This window comes from Schistocerca serialis, chromosome 1, assembly GCF_023864345.2.
Source record: "Schistocerca serialis cubense isolate TAMUIC-IGC-003099 chromosome 1, iqSchSeri2.2, whole genome shotgun sequence".
Classification (NCBI taxonomy): domain Eukaryota; kingdom Metazoa; phylum Arthropoda; class Insecta; order Orthoptera; family Acrididae; genus Schistocerca; species Schistocerca serialis.
Window position 1 is genome coordinate 669324272 of NC_064638.1, and position 20227 is coordinate 669344498.

The 20227-nt window shown below is 39.5% G+C and overlaps 1 protein-coding gene across 2 annotated transcripts in view; it reads right to left on the bottom strand.

Annotated features, from left to right (window-relative positions):
• Window positions 1-20227, bottom strand: part of LOC126480040 (TBC1 domain family member 9) — a 164534-nt gene that overhangs the window by 112097 nt on the left and 32210 nt on the right. For both annotated transcript variants that reach the window (XM_050103836.1, XM_050103835.1), the window contains exons 5-10: window positions 18205-18391; window positions 17633-17709; window positions 17482-17538; window positions 13472-13676; window positions 11291-11499; window positions 11124-11203 (exon numbers count right to left, since the gene is read on the bottom strand). In XM_050103836.1, coding sequence (XP_049959793.1) covers window positions 11124-11203; window positions 11291-11499; window positions 13472-13676; window positions 17482-17538; window positions 17633-17709; window positions 18205-18391 — 815 coding nt within the window. The remainder of the gene's footprint in view (window positions 1-11123; window positions 11204-11290; window positions 11500-13471; window positions 13677-17481; window positions 17539-17632; window positions 17710-18204; window positions 18392-20227) is intronic.

Genomic DNA, 20227 nt, shown 5'->3' on the forward strand with positions numbered 1-20227 from the left:
CAATATACTAGGTTCTGTTGCGTAAAACGTCTTTGAGCCACTCACATATCTGGAACCTATTCCATCTGCTTGGACCATCATTATCAGTTTGCAGTGGGGCACCAAATCAACAACTTTCTAGAATCTAGGAATAAGCAATTAGCCTGTTGCCCTTCATCCATGGTTTGTAGGATATCATGTGAAAAAGGGTAAGCTGAGTTCCATATGAGCAATGGTTTCTAAATCTATGCTGATTAGTGGACAGAAGCATTTCAGTCAACTAAATTTATTATATTTGAATTGAGAATACGCTCAAAAATTCTGCAGCAAACCAATGTTAAGGGTATTTGTCTGTAATTTTGAAAGTACATTCTTTTATCCTTGTTATATACAGGAGTTATCTGCACTTCTTGCCAGTTGCTTGGTACTTTGCGCTAGCGATAAATGCAAGTTAAGTAAGGGACCAAAGCTGCAGAGTATTCGCTGTACAACCGAATTCCACTCTGGACCTGGCAACTTATTTATTTCCTACTCTTTCAGTTGCTTCTCTATGCCAGGGATGCCTATTACTACGTTCTCCATAGGGGAGTCTGTACAACAGTCAAACAATAGTATGCCTCCATGATTCTCCTGCATGAATGATTTCTTAAACACAAAATTTAAAACTTCACCTCCCTTTTTGCTGTCTCCTATTGCTACACTAACTCATCAACAAATGACTGGATAGAAGCCTTCTACCTGTCAGTGGTTCTACGAAGGAGCAGAATTTTCCACATCCTTTTTTTAACCTCGGTATTCTCTGATTGTTGTTATTAACCTACATTGGTTCTTTTCTGTCCTTAACCCACTTACTCAGCACATACACCTCCAGCATGCCATCTACGATCAGTAAAAACTATGCCCATAACTCTTCTACATCTGTCATATTTGAACTAAATGATTTCCATTCACTGGCTACATGAGTTGCTAACAATTGATTATCTGCATTTTCCTGCATAAGTACTCTCCTAGCCTTCTTGAGTGATTTATTTAGTAACTTCAATAACCATTGTCACTTTTATGACATCAAGATCACTAGTTCCTGTCTCTATACCGATACTGTTGATAATGTCAGGCCTGTTCACAACTACAAGGTCTGAAATGTTTTCAGTGCATGTGAGCTGTTGAATTAGCTGCTCAAGATCATTTTTGGAAAACGTGTTCGGAGCTGTTTCACAAGACTGACTGACTGTAGCACCAGCAATGAATCCACAGGTGTCCCAATGTACATTTGGTTGGTTAAAGTTGCCTCAACTAATATTGCATGACTTACGTGCTTCCATATAACTGAGCCTAAGCTTTCTTTAACAAACTCTACTACTGTTATGGTGGAGTCAGGTGGCCAATAAAAACATCTGATGGTTAACTTGTGTTCACCTACACTAGTTACTCATGTCCAGGTAACTTCACAATTAAAGTCAATATTGTCCTCGATAGAGAGAATATTTTTACCAACTGCAACAAACACTCTCCTCATATAGCATCTAATCTATCTTCTTGATATATGTTTGATACTTTATTAAATATTTCAGAGCTTTGTATTTCAGGTTTCACCCAGCTCTTGGTTCCAACAATAATTTGAGTACAACAACTTTCTCGGTAAGGGCAAATTCTGAAACTTTTGTTACAAAAGCTTTGGCAATTAACTGTGAAAATTTTTACAGTCAAAGTGTCTTTATTTTGTACGTGATTTGATTTTGCTCACTGAGTACTGACTGGTGAGAAATCATCTGAGGACATCAACTTATTGCCTAGCCAGCTACACGAGTAGCTGTTTCCTGTGTGTAGAGTACCACTGACATATCAAGGAGAGTTCTACAATTTTCCACCCCTCCAGGTCCTGAAATATGCAGCCAAGACATCATAGAATCAACAGCGACTCTGGTTGAGACCCTCTACTAGGCTCCAAACTGAAGGACCTCAGTCAGTGCTGGATATGGTACTGCAAATTTTGAGCTCTGATTTTACCCTGCGAGTGAGGCCAGCAGCCTTTATCACTTCTGCCAGCTGTCTGCACAAACTGAGGGTGACCTCAGAATCCTAGCTACAGGCATCACTGGTGCTGATATGAGCCACACAATTAGATGACTGAACCTTGTGCATTCCACAGCTGCAGCCACAGCTTCCTTGACATCTCGAATGAGGCCCCCATACCAAGTGCACACTGAACTTCTTTCCAGCCCTATTTTCCTAAATGGCTTTATAATGCCCCTAACACTGAAGCTCCTGATAACTGACAAACATCTCTCCACGTGTGCTGTGCAAACCCTGCTGAAGGAGTGGCCAATTGTCTGCACACACAGTGCATGGCCAAGGCCAGGCAGCCAGTCCCCACATTGACTCTCCACCTTAGGCAACTCACATGTGTTGTAACCTGCCACACATTGTGCAGTGAGTATAGATCCCCACAATGGATACACTGTAAGGTGCCTTAGGAGCAGAACGTGTCAGTGAAGCACCACCTCAGGTGCCCTAGCAACCTGCTGAATTCTGTACTACTGAAGTAAGTGGAACTTAAGGATGGATATTTTGTAAATTTGGTTGGCAGCAGGATATCACTTTGAGAGGGGTATGAGGATTTTTGAGTGGATTGTTGAATGCATGAAGCAGGAACTCTGTGACTAAGCACTTAAGACAAAAAAACGTATTGAGGGAAGGTAACGCAATAGTCAGATATGCAGAGTTCTGAAATCAAGGTTAATTATCACACAAGATTTAATGTACGAAATTATTTCTACTTTGTTGTTACTTGTTTTATGAGTTTTTATGTTTACCAACAAATTGATATTTAATCAAGGTATAATCTACAACATACATAAAAAAAGAAAAGTTTGTTGCTCCAGTGCTAACCTACATCAGATTTACAAGCATGGCAGTCAAGATAAATTTAAGATTAGTGTATGGGTGGGAATTTTAGACAACCAAATAATAGGACTACATTTTACCTGATAATTGAAATGGCCATAATTAGACAGTCATTTTAAGAAAGGTTCTGGCAGAGCTACTTCAAGACTTTCCTCTGGAAGTAAGAGTAAACATATGGCTACAGAAGAATAGAGTTTCTCCACGCTATGATACCACAACATGAAATTACTTAAATCAGGTGTATCCATGTAGGTGGATTGGACAACATGGACCAATTTGCTGGCCAAAAATATCTCAGAAGGTTTCAGATAGATTACATAACAGTAAGACAGATTTAGGAACCAGATTTTAAATTGTAAGACATTTCCAGGGGCAGATGTGGACTCTGACCACAATCAATTGGTTATGAACAGCAGATCAAAACTGAAGAAACTGCAAAAAGGTGGGAATTTAAGGAGATGGGACCTAGATAAACTGAAAGAACCAGAGGTTGTACAGAGTTTCAGGGAGAGCATAAGGGAACAATTGACAGGAATGGGGGAAAGAAATGCAGTAGAAGAAGAATGGGTAGCTTTGAGGAATGAAATAGTTAAGGCAGCAGAGGATTAAGTAGGTAAAAAGATGAGGGCTAGTAGAAATCCTTGGGTAACAGATGAGATATTGAATTTAATTGATGAAAGGAGAAAATACAAAAATGCAGTAAGTGAAGCAGGCAAAAAGGAATACAAATGTCTCAAAAATGAGATCGACAGGAAGTGCAAAATGGCTAAGCAGGTATGGCTAGAGGACAAACGTAAGGATGTACAGGCGCATATCACTAGGGGTAAGATAGATACTGCCTACAGGAAAATTAAAGAGACCTTTAGAGAAAAGAGAACCATTTGAATATCAAGAGCTCAGATGGAAACCCAGTTCTAAGCAAAGAAGGGAAAGCAGAAAGGTGGAAGGAGTTTATAGAGGGTCTATACAAGGGCGATGTTCTTGAGGACAATATTATGGAAAAGGAAGAGGAGCTAGATGAAGATGAAATGGGAGATACGATACTGCGTGAAGAGTTTGACAGAGCACTGAAAGACCTGAGTCGAAACAAGGCCCCGGGAGTAGACAACATTCCATTAGAACTACTGACGGCCTTGGGAGAGCCAGTCCTGATAAAACTCTACCATCTGGTGAGCAAGATGTATGAGACAGGCGAAATATCCTCAGACTTCAAGAAGAATATAATAATTCCAATCCCAAAGAAAGCAGATGTTGACAGATGTGAAAATTACCGAACTATCAGTTTAATAAATCACAGCTCCAAAATACTAACACGAATTCTTTACAGACGAATGGAAAAACTGGTAGAAGCCGACCTCGGGGAAGATCAGTTTGGATTCCGTAGAAATGTTGGAACACGTGAGGCAATACTGACCCTACGACTTATCTTAGACGAAAGATTAAGGAAAGGCAAACCTATGTTTCTAGCATTTGTAGACTCAGAGAAAGCTTTTGACAATGTTGACTGGAATACTCTCTTTCAAATTCTGAAGGTGGCAGGGGTAAAATACAGGGAGTGAAAGGCTATTTACAATTTGTACAGAAACCAGATGACAGTTGTAAGAGGCAAGGGGCATGAAAGGGAAGGAGTGGTTGGGAAGGGAGTGAGAAGGGTTGTAGCCTCTCCCCGATGCTATTCAATCTGTATATTGAGCAAGCAGTAAAGGAAACAAAAGAAAAATTCGCAGTAGGAATTAAAATCCATGGAGAAGAAATAAAAACTTTGAGGTTCGCCGATGACATTGTAATTCTGTCAGAGGCAGCAAAGGACGTGGAAGATCAGTTGAACGGAATGGACAGTGTCTTGAAAGGAGGGTATAAGATGAACAACAACAAAAGCAAAACGAGCATAATGGAATATAGTCGAATTAAGTCAGGTGATGCTGAGGGAATTAGATTAGGAAATGAGACACTTAAAGTAATAAAGGAGTTTTGCTATTTGGGGAGCAAAATAACTGATGATGGTCGAAGTAGAGAGGATATAAAATGTAGACTGGCAATGGCAAGGAAAGCGTTTCTGAAGAAGAAAAATTTGTTAACATCGAGTGTAGATTTAAGCGTCAGGAAGTCGTTTCTGAAAGTATTTGTATGGAGTGTAGCCATGTATGGAAGTGAAACATGGACGATAAGAGACAAGAAGAGAATAGAAGCTTTCAAAATGTGGTGCTACAGAAGAATGTTGAAGATTAAATGGGTAGGTCACATAACTAATGAGGAGGTATTGAACAGAATTGGGGAGAAGAGGAGTTTGTGGCACAACTTGACTAGAAGAAGGAATCAGTTGGTAGGACATGTTCTGAGGCATCAAGGGATCACCAATTTAGTACTGGAGGGCAGCATGGAGGGTAAAAATCGTAGAGGGAGACCAAGAGATGAATACACTAAGCAGATTCAGAAGGATGTAGGCTGCAGTAGGTACTGGGAGATGAAGAAGCTTGCACAGGATAGAGTAGCATGGAGAGCTGCATCAAACCAGTCTCAAGACTGAAGACCACAATAACAACAACAACAGATTTTTTTTCTTTTGTGGTCATGTGCAGGAGCTAGTTTACACCACCCCAGTAGAGTTCCAAATGGATCTCTCTGCTTGCACAACTGTTGCGTCTGCGGAGATCCAAAATATGGAGGGTATTTTTGAGCACATGCCTGAAGGGATGATCGATTGATGCAATGCCAGATCCTGGCTGGCACCAGCAGCAGCCGCTACAAAAAGCTCTGCCATTGTCTCCAAATGTTTGGAAACACCCCTGTTTCAGCACTGCTGTTACTGGTAAATAACTGTGTTTACCAGTAATCTTCCTGATGGCTTCCCAGACTTTTGTAGAAGTGGAACAGTTGATGTGTTGAGCCTTGGCTCTCGTGACCTGAAAGACTTCGAGGTTGTCTGCTGTTGGGCAGTACTTAAACTGTCTAAGAGCTGCACGCCCTTCCTAGATTGCTGAGTGGCACTCACTGATCCACCAGGGAACAGGCTGCCTCAAAGATGACTTGAGGGCTATGAGATTGATAAGTCAGCGGCATGGTGGATCACTCATGTGATGTGGTCCACCCACTCCTGTATGCTGCTGTGGTATTCAAACACAGCTAGCTGGCTGAACAGCATCCAGTTGGCCCTGCTGTCCATCTATTTTGGTGGATTCTGTGCAGTTAAAGCTCCAACCAGTAGATGAATGCAGAGTGGGAAGTTGTCACTAGTGAAGGTTGTCAATGACTCCCCACTGAACAGAGTCCACAAGGGGCTGGAAAGCAGAAAGAGAGGTCAATGGCCGAGAGTGACCTTGTAGCAGCACAGAAATGAGTGGGAGTACCTGTGCTGAGGATGCTCAGCTTTCCAAAATGTGACCCCGAGGGCTGGCAGAGGTCGAGCCCCACGAGACAGAATAGGCACTGAAGTCTCCCAGAAGGAGAAATGGTCATGGGAGTTGTTCCGTAAGATCTGCGAGAGCCTCAGAATCTATTGCATCTTGCATAGGCAAATAAAGTGAGCAAACAGTGATCCTCCAATACACATGAATTTCAACTGCAACTGCTTGCAGGTCAGTAGCCAGGATGAGAGCAGAGGAGTGGTTTGAATTATTGACATTGACAAACACAGCAACCCCTCCCTTGGCCCCTTCCCCAGTCAGGCATCCTTACAACAAAGCATATAGCGCCACAGTATAGGGGCATCACACAATGTAAAATATGTTTCCTGCAAACACAAGCAAAGGGTGCATTCCTGTTCTAGGAGTTCCATTTCCTTCACATGGGTGCTGATCCCATTAATGTTCCACTTCAGGATGGAAGCAGTCTGTCGTTTGGGTAGCACTTTCATCCCAACTTTCTGCTGGGAGGGGAGCCCGCAATGAGTGGAGGATCAGTCTTGGAGTGAGATGATTTTCCCAGTTGAACAGCAAGGTCCACTGCCTCCAAAGAAGTGTCGAGAAAGACATCAGAGTGGATGATATCATCATCATCATCATCATCATCATCATCATCATCATCATCATCATCATCAGACTGTGTACTTTCTGTCTCCATTAGTGGACGATGGGCAATACTTTGCCTTCGAGCTGCTAGGGAAAGGAAAGTCCACCCAGACATAGCCCCATGTGTCTAAGTAAGCTTTGTTCAAATGAGGTGCAGCAGGTTCCACAGAGGTTGCCTGTTAATGACTGTTCCACATCAACAGCCAAGCATCTCATTGGCACACAGCAAATCTCTAGACTGAAGGGTTTGTTATAGAGATTTTTATCATCTCTTGATATGGGTAGCCAAGCTGAGATCCCTGTCCCCTGTGACACACAACATTCCACTGCTGTGCCATACAGTGGTTGCTGAAGGATTCCCACAGCTTACGGTGACAGAGGACTGGTGGAACTTAGCAGTCCCTCAGCTCAGGAATCCCAGGGTCCACAAGCCCATATCCAGCAAAAGAATCCTGGCCCCAAAGGGTATTATGTAACTGATGCGGCATCTTAGGTAGCAACTAGAAAATATGTACTACATGATCGGTAACAAATTAACAAAGATTGCACGGCATGTGCATGTACTGTAATGTCCTTCATTCTGGAATTCAGTCAGCCCTGCAGAATGGGAGCTATATAAATGCAAAATTCATCAACGTAGAGAGCATGGGTGACCACTGGTCCAATGGAAGTCATTATCCCATTGATGGTGATGGGGTGACACTCAGTGTGTAGCCCTGAGGGATGCCATTCTCTTGGAGCTGAGCAATGTACCTACTCTAAGCCAAAATAATCAGTGGGATAAAAAATGATGAATAAAACTCAGTAGGGAGCCTCAAAAGCCTCAGACACATAGGGTAAGTGAAATGTGATGACACCAAGAGGTGATTATGTGGATAAAAAGAAAAAAAAAAGAAGAACTACTGGCTGATTTAACAACTGAGATGACACTACCTCTCCACCGTGAAGAGGAAACACCTTCTAACCAAGTCAGTTTGAAGACCTTTAGCAGATGGAGTCTGAGTAACATTCAGATATCAAATCATCTTATTAAGACTCTAATCAGAGCTATACTGTCTGATGAGGCAAGAGCCTGAAGCAGTTTCAGTCAGTGGAAGGTTCGGTATATAATTCAGGGTTATGGGGTTCAGGATAGGGGATGTCCAACTTGTTTTTACGTGCTCGAAAGGCAGCCAGGTAAGAAGAGGAAGCCATCACTGTCACAAAGTGTGTCACAAGGTGTTCAGTAGGGACCAATGCATCAATAGACCTAGAACAGGTGTTGGCCTCTGGTGGCCCCAGAAGACTAAGCAGCTCGGCCCACATGTGAAATGAAGAAGCGTATGTTCCCATAAAGGAGATGTGTAACTCCCAACATTTCTTCTTACTGTGTAATTACATAGTGAGCCTTTGCATGGAGCTGTTAAACAGTGATGAGGGCATCTGTGAAGGATGTCATTTGAGATGGTGCAGGGCACTTCGACGATCGTGAGCAGTTATTGTAATGTCTTTGGTCCACCAAGGTAGTGACTATAAGAATATGGGACCTAGAAAGGGGGGGGGGGAGTGGGAGAGCAGTCCCAGCAGTGTAGTTAATCACAGTGTGAATGTCTCCCACAACCTCACTGAAGCCATCTGACAAAGAAAGGGGAAAGGTGACAGCAGAGGCCCACAGCTGCCAATGTGCCACGTAGCCAGTGAAGCAGTGACAAGAAAGTGACAGCATTATTAGTAAGTGGTCACTGTCACAAAGATCATCATGTAGCATACACTGTAATGAAGCCATAGGATTGGAGGAAGAGACTGAAAGACTGATCACTGAAGAGATGCCATGTGTTGTTCTGAAGTGGGTAGGCTTACAGTCACTGAAGAGAGAGAGGTTGAGTGTGGAAAGAAGCTGATCATTCAGAAGGCCCCTATCAAACAACATGGTACTGCCCCACAGAGGGTTGTACGCATTTAACTCCTCAATTAGGAGAAAAGGGAAGGTGGTGAGGTGTCAGTCTAAAATGGCTACCTCACAATAAGTGCCGTGCCTGGAGGGCAAATAAATGTTAGAAATGGTGATCATCAGGATCATTCACACTCACACTGCTAGAGCTTCCAGTGTAGTATAGAGGGGAATACACTTACTGATGACATCTGTGTGAACCAATTTATAGACACCTCCAGGTGCTCTCTCGGGCCAGAACAGTTCCTATAGAATGTATGGTAATCCTGAAGTGTTGGAAAATACACATAAATGAAATGATTTGTTGGAGAGCAAGGCAGGTGACAGAACAGGAAGATATTAGTATTTCCAGTTCTGGCTAGTGACAATAACAGCCACTGAAGTTCCATTGAATTATCACACTGAGGCGCCAAGAGAACAGGTCAGACCCAAAGATCACTGTGTCACCAGTGGAGGTGGTACAATATCAATAAATATAGGTTCAGAGTCTGATGGTGAGGAGGGATAAGGCACTTCTGTGGTCACAAGGGTAGTCTTCTCTGAACATTTCTTCTTTTCTCTTAGAATACTTTAGAAGGCCGAGATTCTTGTGAGCACTTGTCTGCTGTGAGGGTAGTAACTGAAAATGAGGAGGCAACCTTGGGACCTCACACAAGTCAGAATAGAACTCTGCTTTTCCAGCCAGGTGTGGGGAGTCGAAGTCCCTGAAGCTGGTGCTGCAGTACTCTAGGTACTGCCAAGTTGTACTACTGAGATAGAATAGCAGGAATTGTGCTTTTTCCAAGTCTCACAATATGAGAGGTGACTGGAGATGTTACATTCCCGGATTTTCTATTCTTTTATTACGGTAGCACATGTCTGGGATTTGGGACAGTGATCGTCTCCACAACTGACACGTACAATTGGTAGCTGACAAGGGGTGTTTCTATGAAGTCGCCAATCACAGACTCCACAAAATGAGCTGTTTGTACACTGGAAAGTCCTATATCCAAAACATAAGCTTTTGAAGCACCACATCAGGGTTGGAATATACAGCTACACATATGCAGGTAAATCATGATTTTTACTTTCTCAGGAAGCACATCCCCCTCCCACGGAAGAATGCTCCAGTGCAAAGCTTGTCTGGCAGGCCTCGCCATGCACAATTATGAAGTGGATATTTCCTTCTCTAAGTGTTTGTGTAGTTCTTCATCCATCTGTAGCATTAAGTCCAGATGGAAAGTTAAACCCTGTACCATGTCCAAGCTTTTATTGGGTGTTATGGTAACAGGTACAGTACCAAGTTTTTTTACAAGAGTGTCATACTTGAAATTGGGAAGGATTTGCTGTTTTAATTAAAATGGAACCACTTTATGACTTGCTAAGGGAAGAAATTTCTCTAAATACATTTTAAATATTCTCCACAAAGGACAATGGCTCAATAAATAAAAAATACCCTCCATCTGCCAGGGATGCAAACCAGGAACTGTAGGGAATACGTTTCTGCAGTTCGATTGGTTTTCCTTTCCTCCCATAGTGTGGCCAAGAACCAGAATTGGTTGTAAAAGTCTGCACTGAAGAATTTCAGTCAAGCTAAATAGACTGCCAAGGTCTCATTGCCACTGGCTGAAAACTTTGGTCTTTTCACTGCGCAGGTATCAGCCTTCTCACAGCCTACTCAGAAAAAGGGCTGTCCCCACAGGTGCCACCTAGCCACAGCACCAACCAGCTGACTAGATTGCCACTGCCTGGAGTTCCAGTGCCCACAAATGGATGGACACCTACTCTACAGCACGTGCAGGGAGGTAAGGTAACAGCTTAGGAATCAGTACGGCACTCCCTGCACAGTCAGAAGGCTGCAACCAACCAGATACCTGGTGACCCACCCCACACAGTCTTGGTGTCATGCTGGGTATTTGGCAAACTTTCCCCAAGACCAGTGCTTCCACAAAGAATTTTGAAAAGGCACAGATTAAACCCATAAGTGACAATTCAACATAAGTTAACTGAAATGTGTGGCGTAAAATAATCCAAAATCAATGTTCTTTGAGCAAGTTATGTTGTCAGTAGGGAATGTGTCCTTGAGAGCAAGTCTGGACAAAAATGTAGTCAGCGAGTGAAACTACAACAGACAAGAGGAAGAAGTATTGTAATGGCTTAGGATCCCATGCCCACAACACAATACTGACAAAAGAGGTGTGTGTAAAGTTCCATAAACGTTTTGTTGCAAAATATTATGTGCAAGTGACTAAATAACTATAGTTTACAAAATATGTATAATGGCAGTTACTAATTCACTACATTAAAATGTCTTGGTGCTTTACCTGGTTTTGCTTCCTCTCCCTGACTAATGCTTCCACTGCTTGAAGTTGGTGAATGAGCACTTTCTGAATTGTACACTGACCTATTAACACAGAGCAATGGGAAACTTAACTGTACTTTAAAGATCAGAAGTATTTTAATTTAATTTTATTTTAAAGATCTAACTTACGGTGCAGCAAGCCTTGTCCTGGCAAGAAGCTCCGAGATTTTTTGCACAACAAAATCACGATCTTGAATTTGTGCGAAGAGGAAACTTGTGTGGTTTGCCGAAGTGATGAGAACTGAATTATTTACTGCTGGATTCGATGCCTGGTTTTCTGCTCGTTCTACTAAGCTGATATCCTTCAAAGGTAATACCAGACTGACCAAGCCTTTCACCTAGAAACAGCAATTTTTTGCTCTCTATCACATCGCTCAATTCTTCTAAAGTTTAGTTTGAAAAATGCTGACAACAATGTGTCCCAAGTTTTATTCAATTTTGAATGTCTGGAAAAACAAGAACATTTAAATATTGAAAGCTAAAAAAAAGAATTTATATAAACTCCAAAACAATCAGTGTGCAAGATATTTATTAACATGAATCCAGACAGTAGGACTGAACATATATTTTCAAATCTCTGTATTATGATTACTGCTTGGATAAGGCAACTACAATGAGCAACTCATACATTTGACTAGGTCAACTGAGTGTACAATTTCAGCCTTGCAGTCACCTTAGAAACATACTGTGTTAAAGTACATTGATAAAGTATATACAAAAGGCAACTGATAGGCTGCATATATACATTTCATTCACTAATGCAACAGTGAAGGGAGATATTTATTTTGGCAGCAGAAGATGATCAATTTTCATGACAAAAACAAAGGGTAGAGCATTTCTGAAATGGCAAAGTGTATAAACTATTTGCATACCTGTTTCGTACATGGGTCATGAGTGTGTCAGCACTATCATGGTGAACTGTCTTGGAAACTGTAGAGAAATTCATTTTGATACCTTACTTTGGTTTAAGTTCTATCAGTAACTAATATTTCTCAAAAATGCAGGAACAGTTTTATGTTTAAAGGAATTTTTATATCTACTAAAACTACCAATAAAAATTGTTTCAATTCTGATCACTTAAATTTATTATCGAAATAAATTTGTGGTTGTCTTATGTCGTACACTTCATACAGATTATGGTTTTTGGTCCACAAACAGTCCTAAGAAAGTTAAATCACAGTAACTGGCGACTGACTGAATGTAATAAATGTGCATAAAAAAGAAAGAACTAGCGTTAGTTTTACAACAGTTCATAACTGATATCTGTAAACACCACAAAATAAAAATATGTCACTCTGGTGTACACTACACAAAATCCTATGGCGCAGTGAGTAAGAAGAATTGGGATTAATAATAAATTAGGCAACTACAATCAGTACTAGTCAGAAGAAAATATGTAAATTTCCAAACTGTGTGTGTTTTTAGCATCAAGCCAAGTTGACATTTTAAGTTTTGTTCATAATATTTTGAAGACTGACACAATTACTGTCATCAGGTGCCATGAGTAAGGGTCTCGTGAGAGTATTCACTATGTGGACTCCAACCACAAACGATCACCAGTGATTTATTAGCTACCATAATATTGCACACGAAAATAAAATCAGCAGCCTGGCTGGATGCCCAAAACAATATCATCAATCGGTTACACCGACAAAATCTCGGATATTACTTGTAAACTGCTATGAATTTGATAATCAGTCTAAAAACAGTCCCAAAGGTACGAGTGCTAATCAGAGTAAACATATCAGGTTATGAAGATGGTGTCAAGATGGAAGATACTAAAGCGTTCACCAAGCAGGACAGCAAGCAAGAGAGAGAAGCCATCCACTGGTAAAATACATTGTAACTACATAACATTGGTGACAAAATATAAAGTACCACCAATACAACAAAACTACACCACTGAAGTTCAAAGAACAATAGGCATAAAGCATGATTTTGACTAGAGCTTAGTGTGCATCTTGCAATGATAAGCACAGTAATGTGAAAATATAGATTTCAGATGATGGACTTGTGAAAACATCATCATTCTTCCGGCAATTACAAATTCTTAGTAAACAGTATGGCTGATGTTAGAGCAGATATTCAAGGCATCCAAGATGTGTTCAAGATGTGCCTAAAATAAAATGAGAAATGTGCTCATTGTGAACTGTAAAAAAGTTGACATATATGAAGTAGTAAACAGTAACAAAAGATCCAAAAGAATGAAGAGAAGTTCATGAATGTCTAATAGGCCCTTTGCACTTGTTCACATTTATACTCACAAAATGATATTAAACCACTCATCCTTATTATTCTAAGTTGACTCACCCTGCTGCTAAAGCATATGAAGTTTTGGGAGAGAAACATGCGTCCCCAAACATGCCGCTTGTTATAAGGTGTCCATAGCGTAGCATCTATACTACCATCCAGTTTCTCACTAGCTGGTAACCGGAATGTCAAGCGATATGCTTCTGAGTGAGCTCTAGCATCAAGATCACGCTTCAGGAATGATGGCTTCTTTGGTACATTCTTACTGGAAGAGCATTAACTGCATAATAGATTATAAAGTCACATGTACTGGAAATGTGTTTGCACATACATAAAATTTAACTTGTGCATGGTTTGGTTATATGAATTACATTACCATCAATGCATAGATGTAATACTGGACACATTACTGTACTGGAAATAGCTTTATGCCTCTTAGTCTCATTCATTTTTAGGTATATTTCTATTTCAAATTGTAGTATTAATAGATTAATGTATAAGTTTATGGACAAGACATTACTAAAATTTCAATAGTATTATGTTCATCTTATTAGTGCCTAAAGGTTCTGAAATCAGTTTCTGCCATTATTACAAGTGAAGAATACTACAATACTTTTACTCTAGGTGTCTTATGGAACAAACTTTTCACTAGTGAGTTACTGAACCAATTATCAGCAGTCAAAACATTAAGAATTCTGTACCTTCCATAGGAGTGGACATCTCATAACTACAAGCAAGATAAGGGTGTGTAGAAAGTACCACTCTGTAAAGCGAATCTTTATCATGAACGCATAAGAAGTGTATGAAAAATATTATTAATGATTAGTTTATAAATATTATTTTGTCTAGTATTGTACTGTAAGTTAAACAAAATACAACCATAACATACCCATTCCTATCTCTAATAGTCAGTGTTAAGCACCATTCAAACAAACATTCAGATTCAGAGCCATAGCTACTTTAGAGAAAGAGATTTTAAGTAACCACATGACACTCATTTGAAAGAACTTTTTCCTCGTAAACTTACTAAAGTTTTCAACCACAAATTTTCTAGGAGTTATCAGACCCAACTGGCAGATGCTTGAACAATAGTTTTGTTGAAACTTAAGTAGCATTTAACTTCAACAATTGGTAGGTTTGCATAATGGTGGTGTTTTAGTAGTTCTTATATGAAACTACATATTGAAAATCATTTGTAGTCCAACATTTCCGTCTGACGCAACAGTCTGCCTCTATAGCTGAATGGTCAGCATGTGACTGCCATGTAGGGAAGCAAATACATACATCCACAGGCTGACCATGTCTGCTGTCTACAACAAATCTAATATAGTGCATGAATGCACTGGTACAACTGGCAAACCACACAAAGTTGAGGCAAGATGGAAAGAGAAAAGCCCTCCACTAAGGAAGGAAGGTGGTGTTGGGTGGGATGTGGGAACCAGAAAAACTGATGTCCCAAATGCAAGCAAAAACAAATTAAACAGCATTCCTCTTATACACGTGCTCATGTAGATATAGTTCACAGGTCAGTGTTTACATTTGTGAGTGGCACTTTGACCATATGTTGCGCAAATCGTGGCATTATCAAAGTTGTGAGAGTTGGTGTTGCCATAATTCATGTGAAAAATGTACTTCAAAAGCTTTCAGACATATAGTTTTCAAAGGTTTGCAATTTCTTAGGCATTATGCTAAATGAGGCATTGCAAAGCATGGCTCATGAGACATTCCCCTTTGGCAAGAGTCCCCCCCCCCCTCCCCCAACTTAACTCGTGTGTTGCCATTACGGTCCAACACTACCACACCAACCAACAGCAGGGACAATTTTAAGTCATCATAGGATCATGAGCTCTATCTAATCCCTATATGTAAGTCGCATAAGAAATTACTATAATTGCCATATTTATTTATTTATCACAGACTCTTGAGCTTACGTTAATGAGATATTTAAATATTTAGGTTAATTTTATTTAACTTTGTCTTGACAAGTTCTGTAATACAACTTTCAGTATGCACTGCAGTGAAATGAAGTTCACATCCAAGCAACTTATCGCTCGCTGCATTATGCTGAGCAGATTGAATGTATGTAATTGTAGAAAAGTTCTTTCTCAAACATATGCTGATCAGAAAAAATATTTTTACTTTAAGAGTGAAGCCTGTGAGTTTTGGATAGCGCTCTTGGGGCATGACTTCAAACAGTGTGACATATCTTTCTGTTCTGAATAGCATGCATGGATCATTTTGTAAACTACACACTTCTTATTGAAGATCACTTCAAAGACTAATGTTCACTGAATATTAAACAAAATTATAACCAGGTCTAATGATTTAAAATCTTTAAAACAATTATGGAATTGGAACTTCCTAGCAGATTAAAGTTGTGTGCCTGACTGAGACTCAAACTCGGGATCTTTGTCTTTCGCTGGCAAGTGCTCTACCTACTGAACTACCTATGCACATGCTTGGTTATCTCAGTTAATAGAGCACTTGCCAGAGAAAGGCAAAGGTCCTGAGTCCGAGTCTGAGTCCAGCACACAGTTTTAATCTGCTAGGAAGTTTCATATCAATGCACATTCTGTGCATTCTGGAACTATGAAACTCTTTGGTGACTTCATCAATGATGGATTTAAATCTTGAAGATTTTACTTCCTTATATTCTTGTTTCCATTTGCAGCAACTTGGGAAATGACACTTATCCATAGACAAAGAATAATACTGACAGTTTGGAATTAAATTGTCTAGTTTCTTTTTATGCTTATTCCACATCAATAATTCAAATTTTACAGCCACTACAGAACAAAGCAGGTGTTTTAAAGTGCTCAGCAGCTTTTACCATTTCTGTTGCACATTCTTTCATGAGTACACTGTTGCTGAAGGATATCTGAGCTTTTGCTAATTTCTCCAAAACTTGATGATCCAGGCAACTTTTGAATCTCTCTTCTTAACTTATCTGCACACAGTTCATCATGAGACTAATGTCTCTGTGCTGCTTCATGGAGAAAAGTGAAATGTCGAGCAAGATTACTACCTTTGTTTTGACTTATTTACTTATTGAAGCAGAATAATAGACTTAGTATTAACCAAAATGACAACTTGACCAACAGAAAATTTTTATGGAGAGCAAATCTGAACAAACTACTGTGAGTAAATGGATTAGAGAAATTGTGATACCTCTTCGAAGTTGGACAGGAAGTGAAGGGGCAAGAGACTAGGCTATGAGGAAACAGTTGGAGGGACATTATCCCACTAAAATGCTGATAAAAAAAAAACTGTACGCAGCATGACAGACACTGACAATACTGTGCAATTTCAGATGGAGGGGGAAGTGCTAATTATAAGGGAATGGCTTGCGAGCACTGTGCTATTCACTGGTATAAGCAATGTATTATTATTAAATTAAAATGTTTTATGATGACAAACTATTTATTATTAAAATATTTTACACATGTGTACCATGCTAGAACTGAGGGGTGTGGGGGAAGGGGCAAATTCAGTAAAACTGTGCCCCCCCCCCAAACACACACACACACACCACACACACACCACACACACACACACACACACACACACACACACACACAGAGAGAGAGAGAGAGAGAGAGAGAGAGAGAGAGAGAGAGAGAGAGAGAATCGAATCCTGGACCCACGCCTGAGTTAGACAATCCTTTTCAAAAAGAAGACTAAAGGAACCAGTGCCTACTCTTATCCTTTGAGCCTTGCTGAACCCAGCAACAAGCGAAAACCTCATCAGTTTATGTTAGTGCGCATTGATGGTTTGCAGTGTAACATTCCATTGAAACAAGCTGCTGAACCACTTCCAGTGGTTTTTTTTTGGGGGGGGGGGGGGGGAGGGGGGGGGAGGGATTAATTGAACCAATAAATCTACTGCATGTCTCACGACTGAAACAGCTGACAGCATGTGTGTGGTATCTTAATCAAAAGAAACTCATTGCTCAACTTTTCAGTAATTCAACTTCACGAAAGTTGTGTGGCACTATATATGGAAATTACAGATTTGTATATTCTTATATTATACTTTCTACTGCATATGTAATTTTACATTTTTTACTAACCTTAACTTATTTAACAGCTCTCTGTCTTCGTTATATCCCCCTTTTTCATCAATTAGCCTGAAAGATGTTTAGACAGGAATTATCATTTAAGTTTAATAATACATTTCTCTTAATATTAATTTACATATGGACTGCATAGCATAATACTAACTGTTTCATTGCCAGATTTGTGAGCTGCTCCATAAGGGCAAATGTCTCCGATTTGTGCAGAAACATTGAGAAGTAATACTGAAAAATAACCAATTTTATTATTTGAATCTCAGTTTACAAAATATTATGACATCACATCTGCTATTTGATGAAAATAAAAACTAATGTATACTGATAAATTTGAGAGAAATTGCAGGAGAGGTTAAAGATAGAAGAAGAGTGGAAGGAGTAGAACAGCACTCATTAAATAAAATTTTTATACATATTCAGCATAATGTAGTAAATGATCCTTATTAAATGGTATTGTAAACAGCAAAAATTTAAAGCTGTTGCGTAAATACATTTAGTTATGTAAGATATGGAAAACTTTATCGTCTATTCCAAGCTGATGTTAAGTTAAAGACTTAAAGTTTAAGACAAATATATACCAAGGAAAAAAATGAATGCAGCATTAATTTCATATCTGCCAATTTGATGTTTTATATTTTAATATGTATATCACATTTAGAGTACAACATGAAATTATTTTATGGAGGAGACTTGCAGTGGGAAAACTTAATTCTGTAAACTCACCTCCTTCTCCCTTGTTGCAATTCGAATTGAATCCGGGAAAAGCAGACTATTTGTTTTGTCAAGTTCCGTAATATCAGTCCACCTGATAACTAATCTGGTTTCACGACCAAGAATATAGGCATAGAAGCACAAGTGATGGATGGATAAATACATCCAGCCCTGACGTGGCATACGACCCTTCCAGTAGCTGCAATACAAGAAATGTTAAAAGCTTGTCTTATTTCCATGAAAGTGAATTAGTTGAAAAGAATTCTCTCTGCTTTCAAGCCATGCCAACCAAGATATTTCTCAAGCTTTTGCCAGCTATCAACTCCACTGAGTTAAAGAGTTACAACCACAAACTGCTGCAAATGATAAAGTTTTCTCCTAACATGTGCAAAGCAGCATATTACAGACAAATCCTGAAGTGTTCCGAATCTTTGAGAGCACTAGATGATGGGTCAACCAGCTGCTCATATAGCTGCAGCATAATAGCTTCAAGGCAAAGACTTTGATTGCATATGCACAGCAGATTAATGACTATTGGTCTCATACATGGGCCAGTCTTGGTGTGTATTTTAAACAGTTTTTTATACTCCTTCAGGCAACTGTTGAGCTGGTCCACAGAACGTATGATGCACGAACAGTTAAAATGTAACAACACAAACAACAAAGTTTATACATTAACAGAGAGATGGAGCACGTAACTTCCCTCGCATAGGCTAACTGAAGATTTTGGATATGTTACACCTGTGAAAGGCAACACAGGTATTAGTGCCAGTTATCTATAGTATTCACAGATAATGTGGCAGTATTTACATGAAATGAACCATTTACACTGTTCCTAGTACTATGCTGGACACACGTGCCGTTTAGAACAGAAGGACCAAGTTGGCATTTTGTAAAAGTTTCTGTACAGAAAATGCAATGATCTCTCTAACTCAGTTCTGGTAAAACTAAGTAAGAAAAATGATCCAATTTACATTTTCTTGTAATCGTTCTAAGGCTTCTACTTGTGTATATCATAATATTCTATGAGGGAACTAAAATGTCAGGAAATTCCCGAAATGTGTCACTGGAATAATGCCTCAAAAACACAAAACAGAAGGTTGCATTAAAAATGCTGAAACAGTAATAAAATTAATATCAGAGGAGGGAAACATAAAATATGGTGTCCTGCAAGTTTCAGTACTTGGACTACATAAATGATTTACCTGGGACACTGAAGGACTACATATATTCTGATAAAGTGGCTGTACATACCATATACAGCCAGGAAAGTAGTGGAACAGTCTTACAACTGGTCACAGCAAGAAACTTAATTTTTAATCTGACTATAAACTCATATTAAGCAATACAAAACAACTAAATACTTTTGGGTACCAGTAGTAAAGACCAATGAGCACACACTAAATGGAACTCCACATGTAAAATTCCTAAGCATCCACAATAAATACTGAAGTGGCATGTGCTAGAGGATAAGATAACCAAAAAGTCAGTTCTAGCTGCTCTGCACTTAGAAATCTCTCTTACTGTGTTGCTAGCATACTTGGCATAATTTTGCTCAATACAGTCCTATGGCATAATTATCTAGTACAATGTAGTTAAGGTCAAGAAAGTATTTAACCTAAAGCTATCTTAGTTACCTAGTAAAAATATTGGATAAAATTAATGAGCAAGTCCCTGGCATAGGCCTCTTCAGGAACCTCTGGATTCTTACACTTGCATGCCAATACATTTTCTTTCCAATGGGATTTATCATTAATAATAAGAATGAATTTATGATGAACAATGGAAATGTGTAACTCTGTAATGGCAGTAGAAATAATTTCCATATGGGCTATGTCTACAGTTTATATAGGAGTTATATATGCTAGTACAGGAATTTACAAAAGGTGACATGCAGACATCAGGCAGCATACTAGAAATCTCTCAATATTAAAAAGCAAAGCAACAGGACATCTCATTAGCCACTTCTCCTGAAAATTATCAACTTGTCAGAGTTGAAAATTCCACTTTACACTGATGTTCATATTGGACAGGT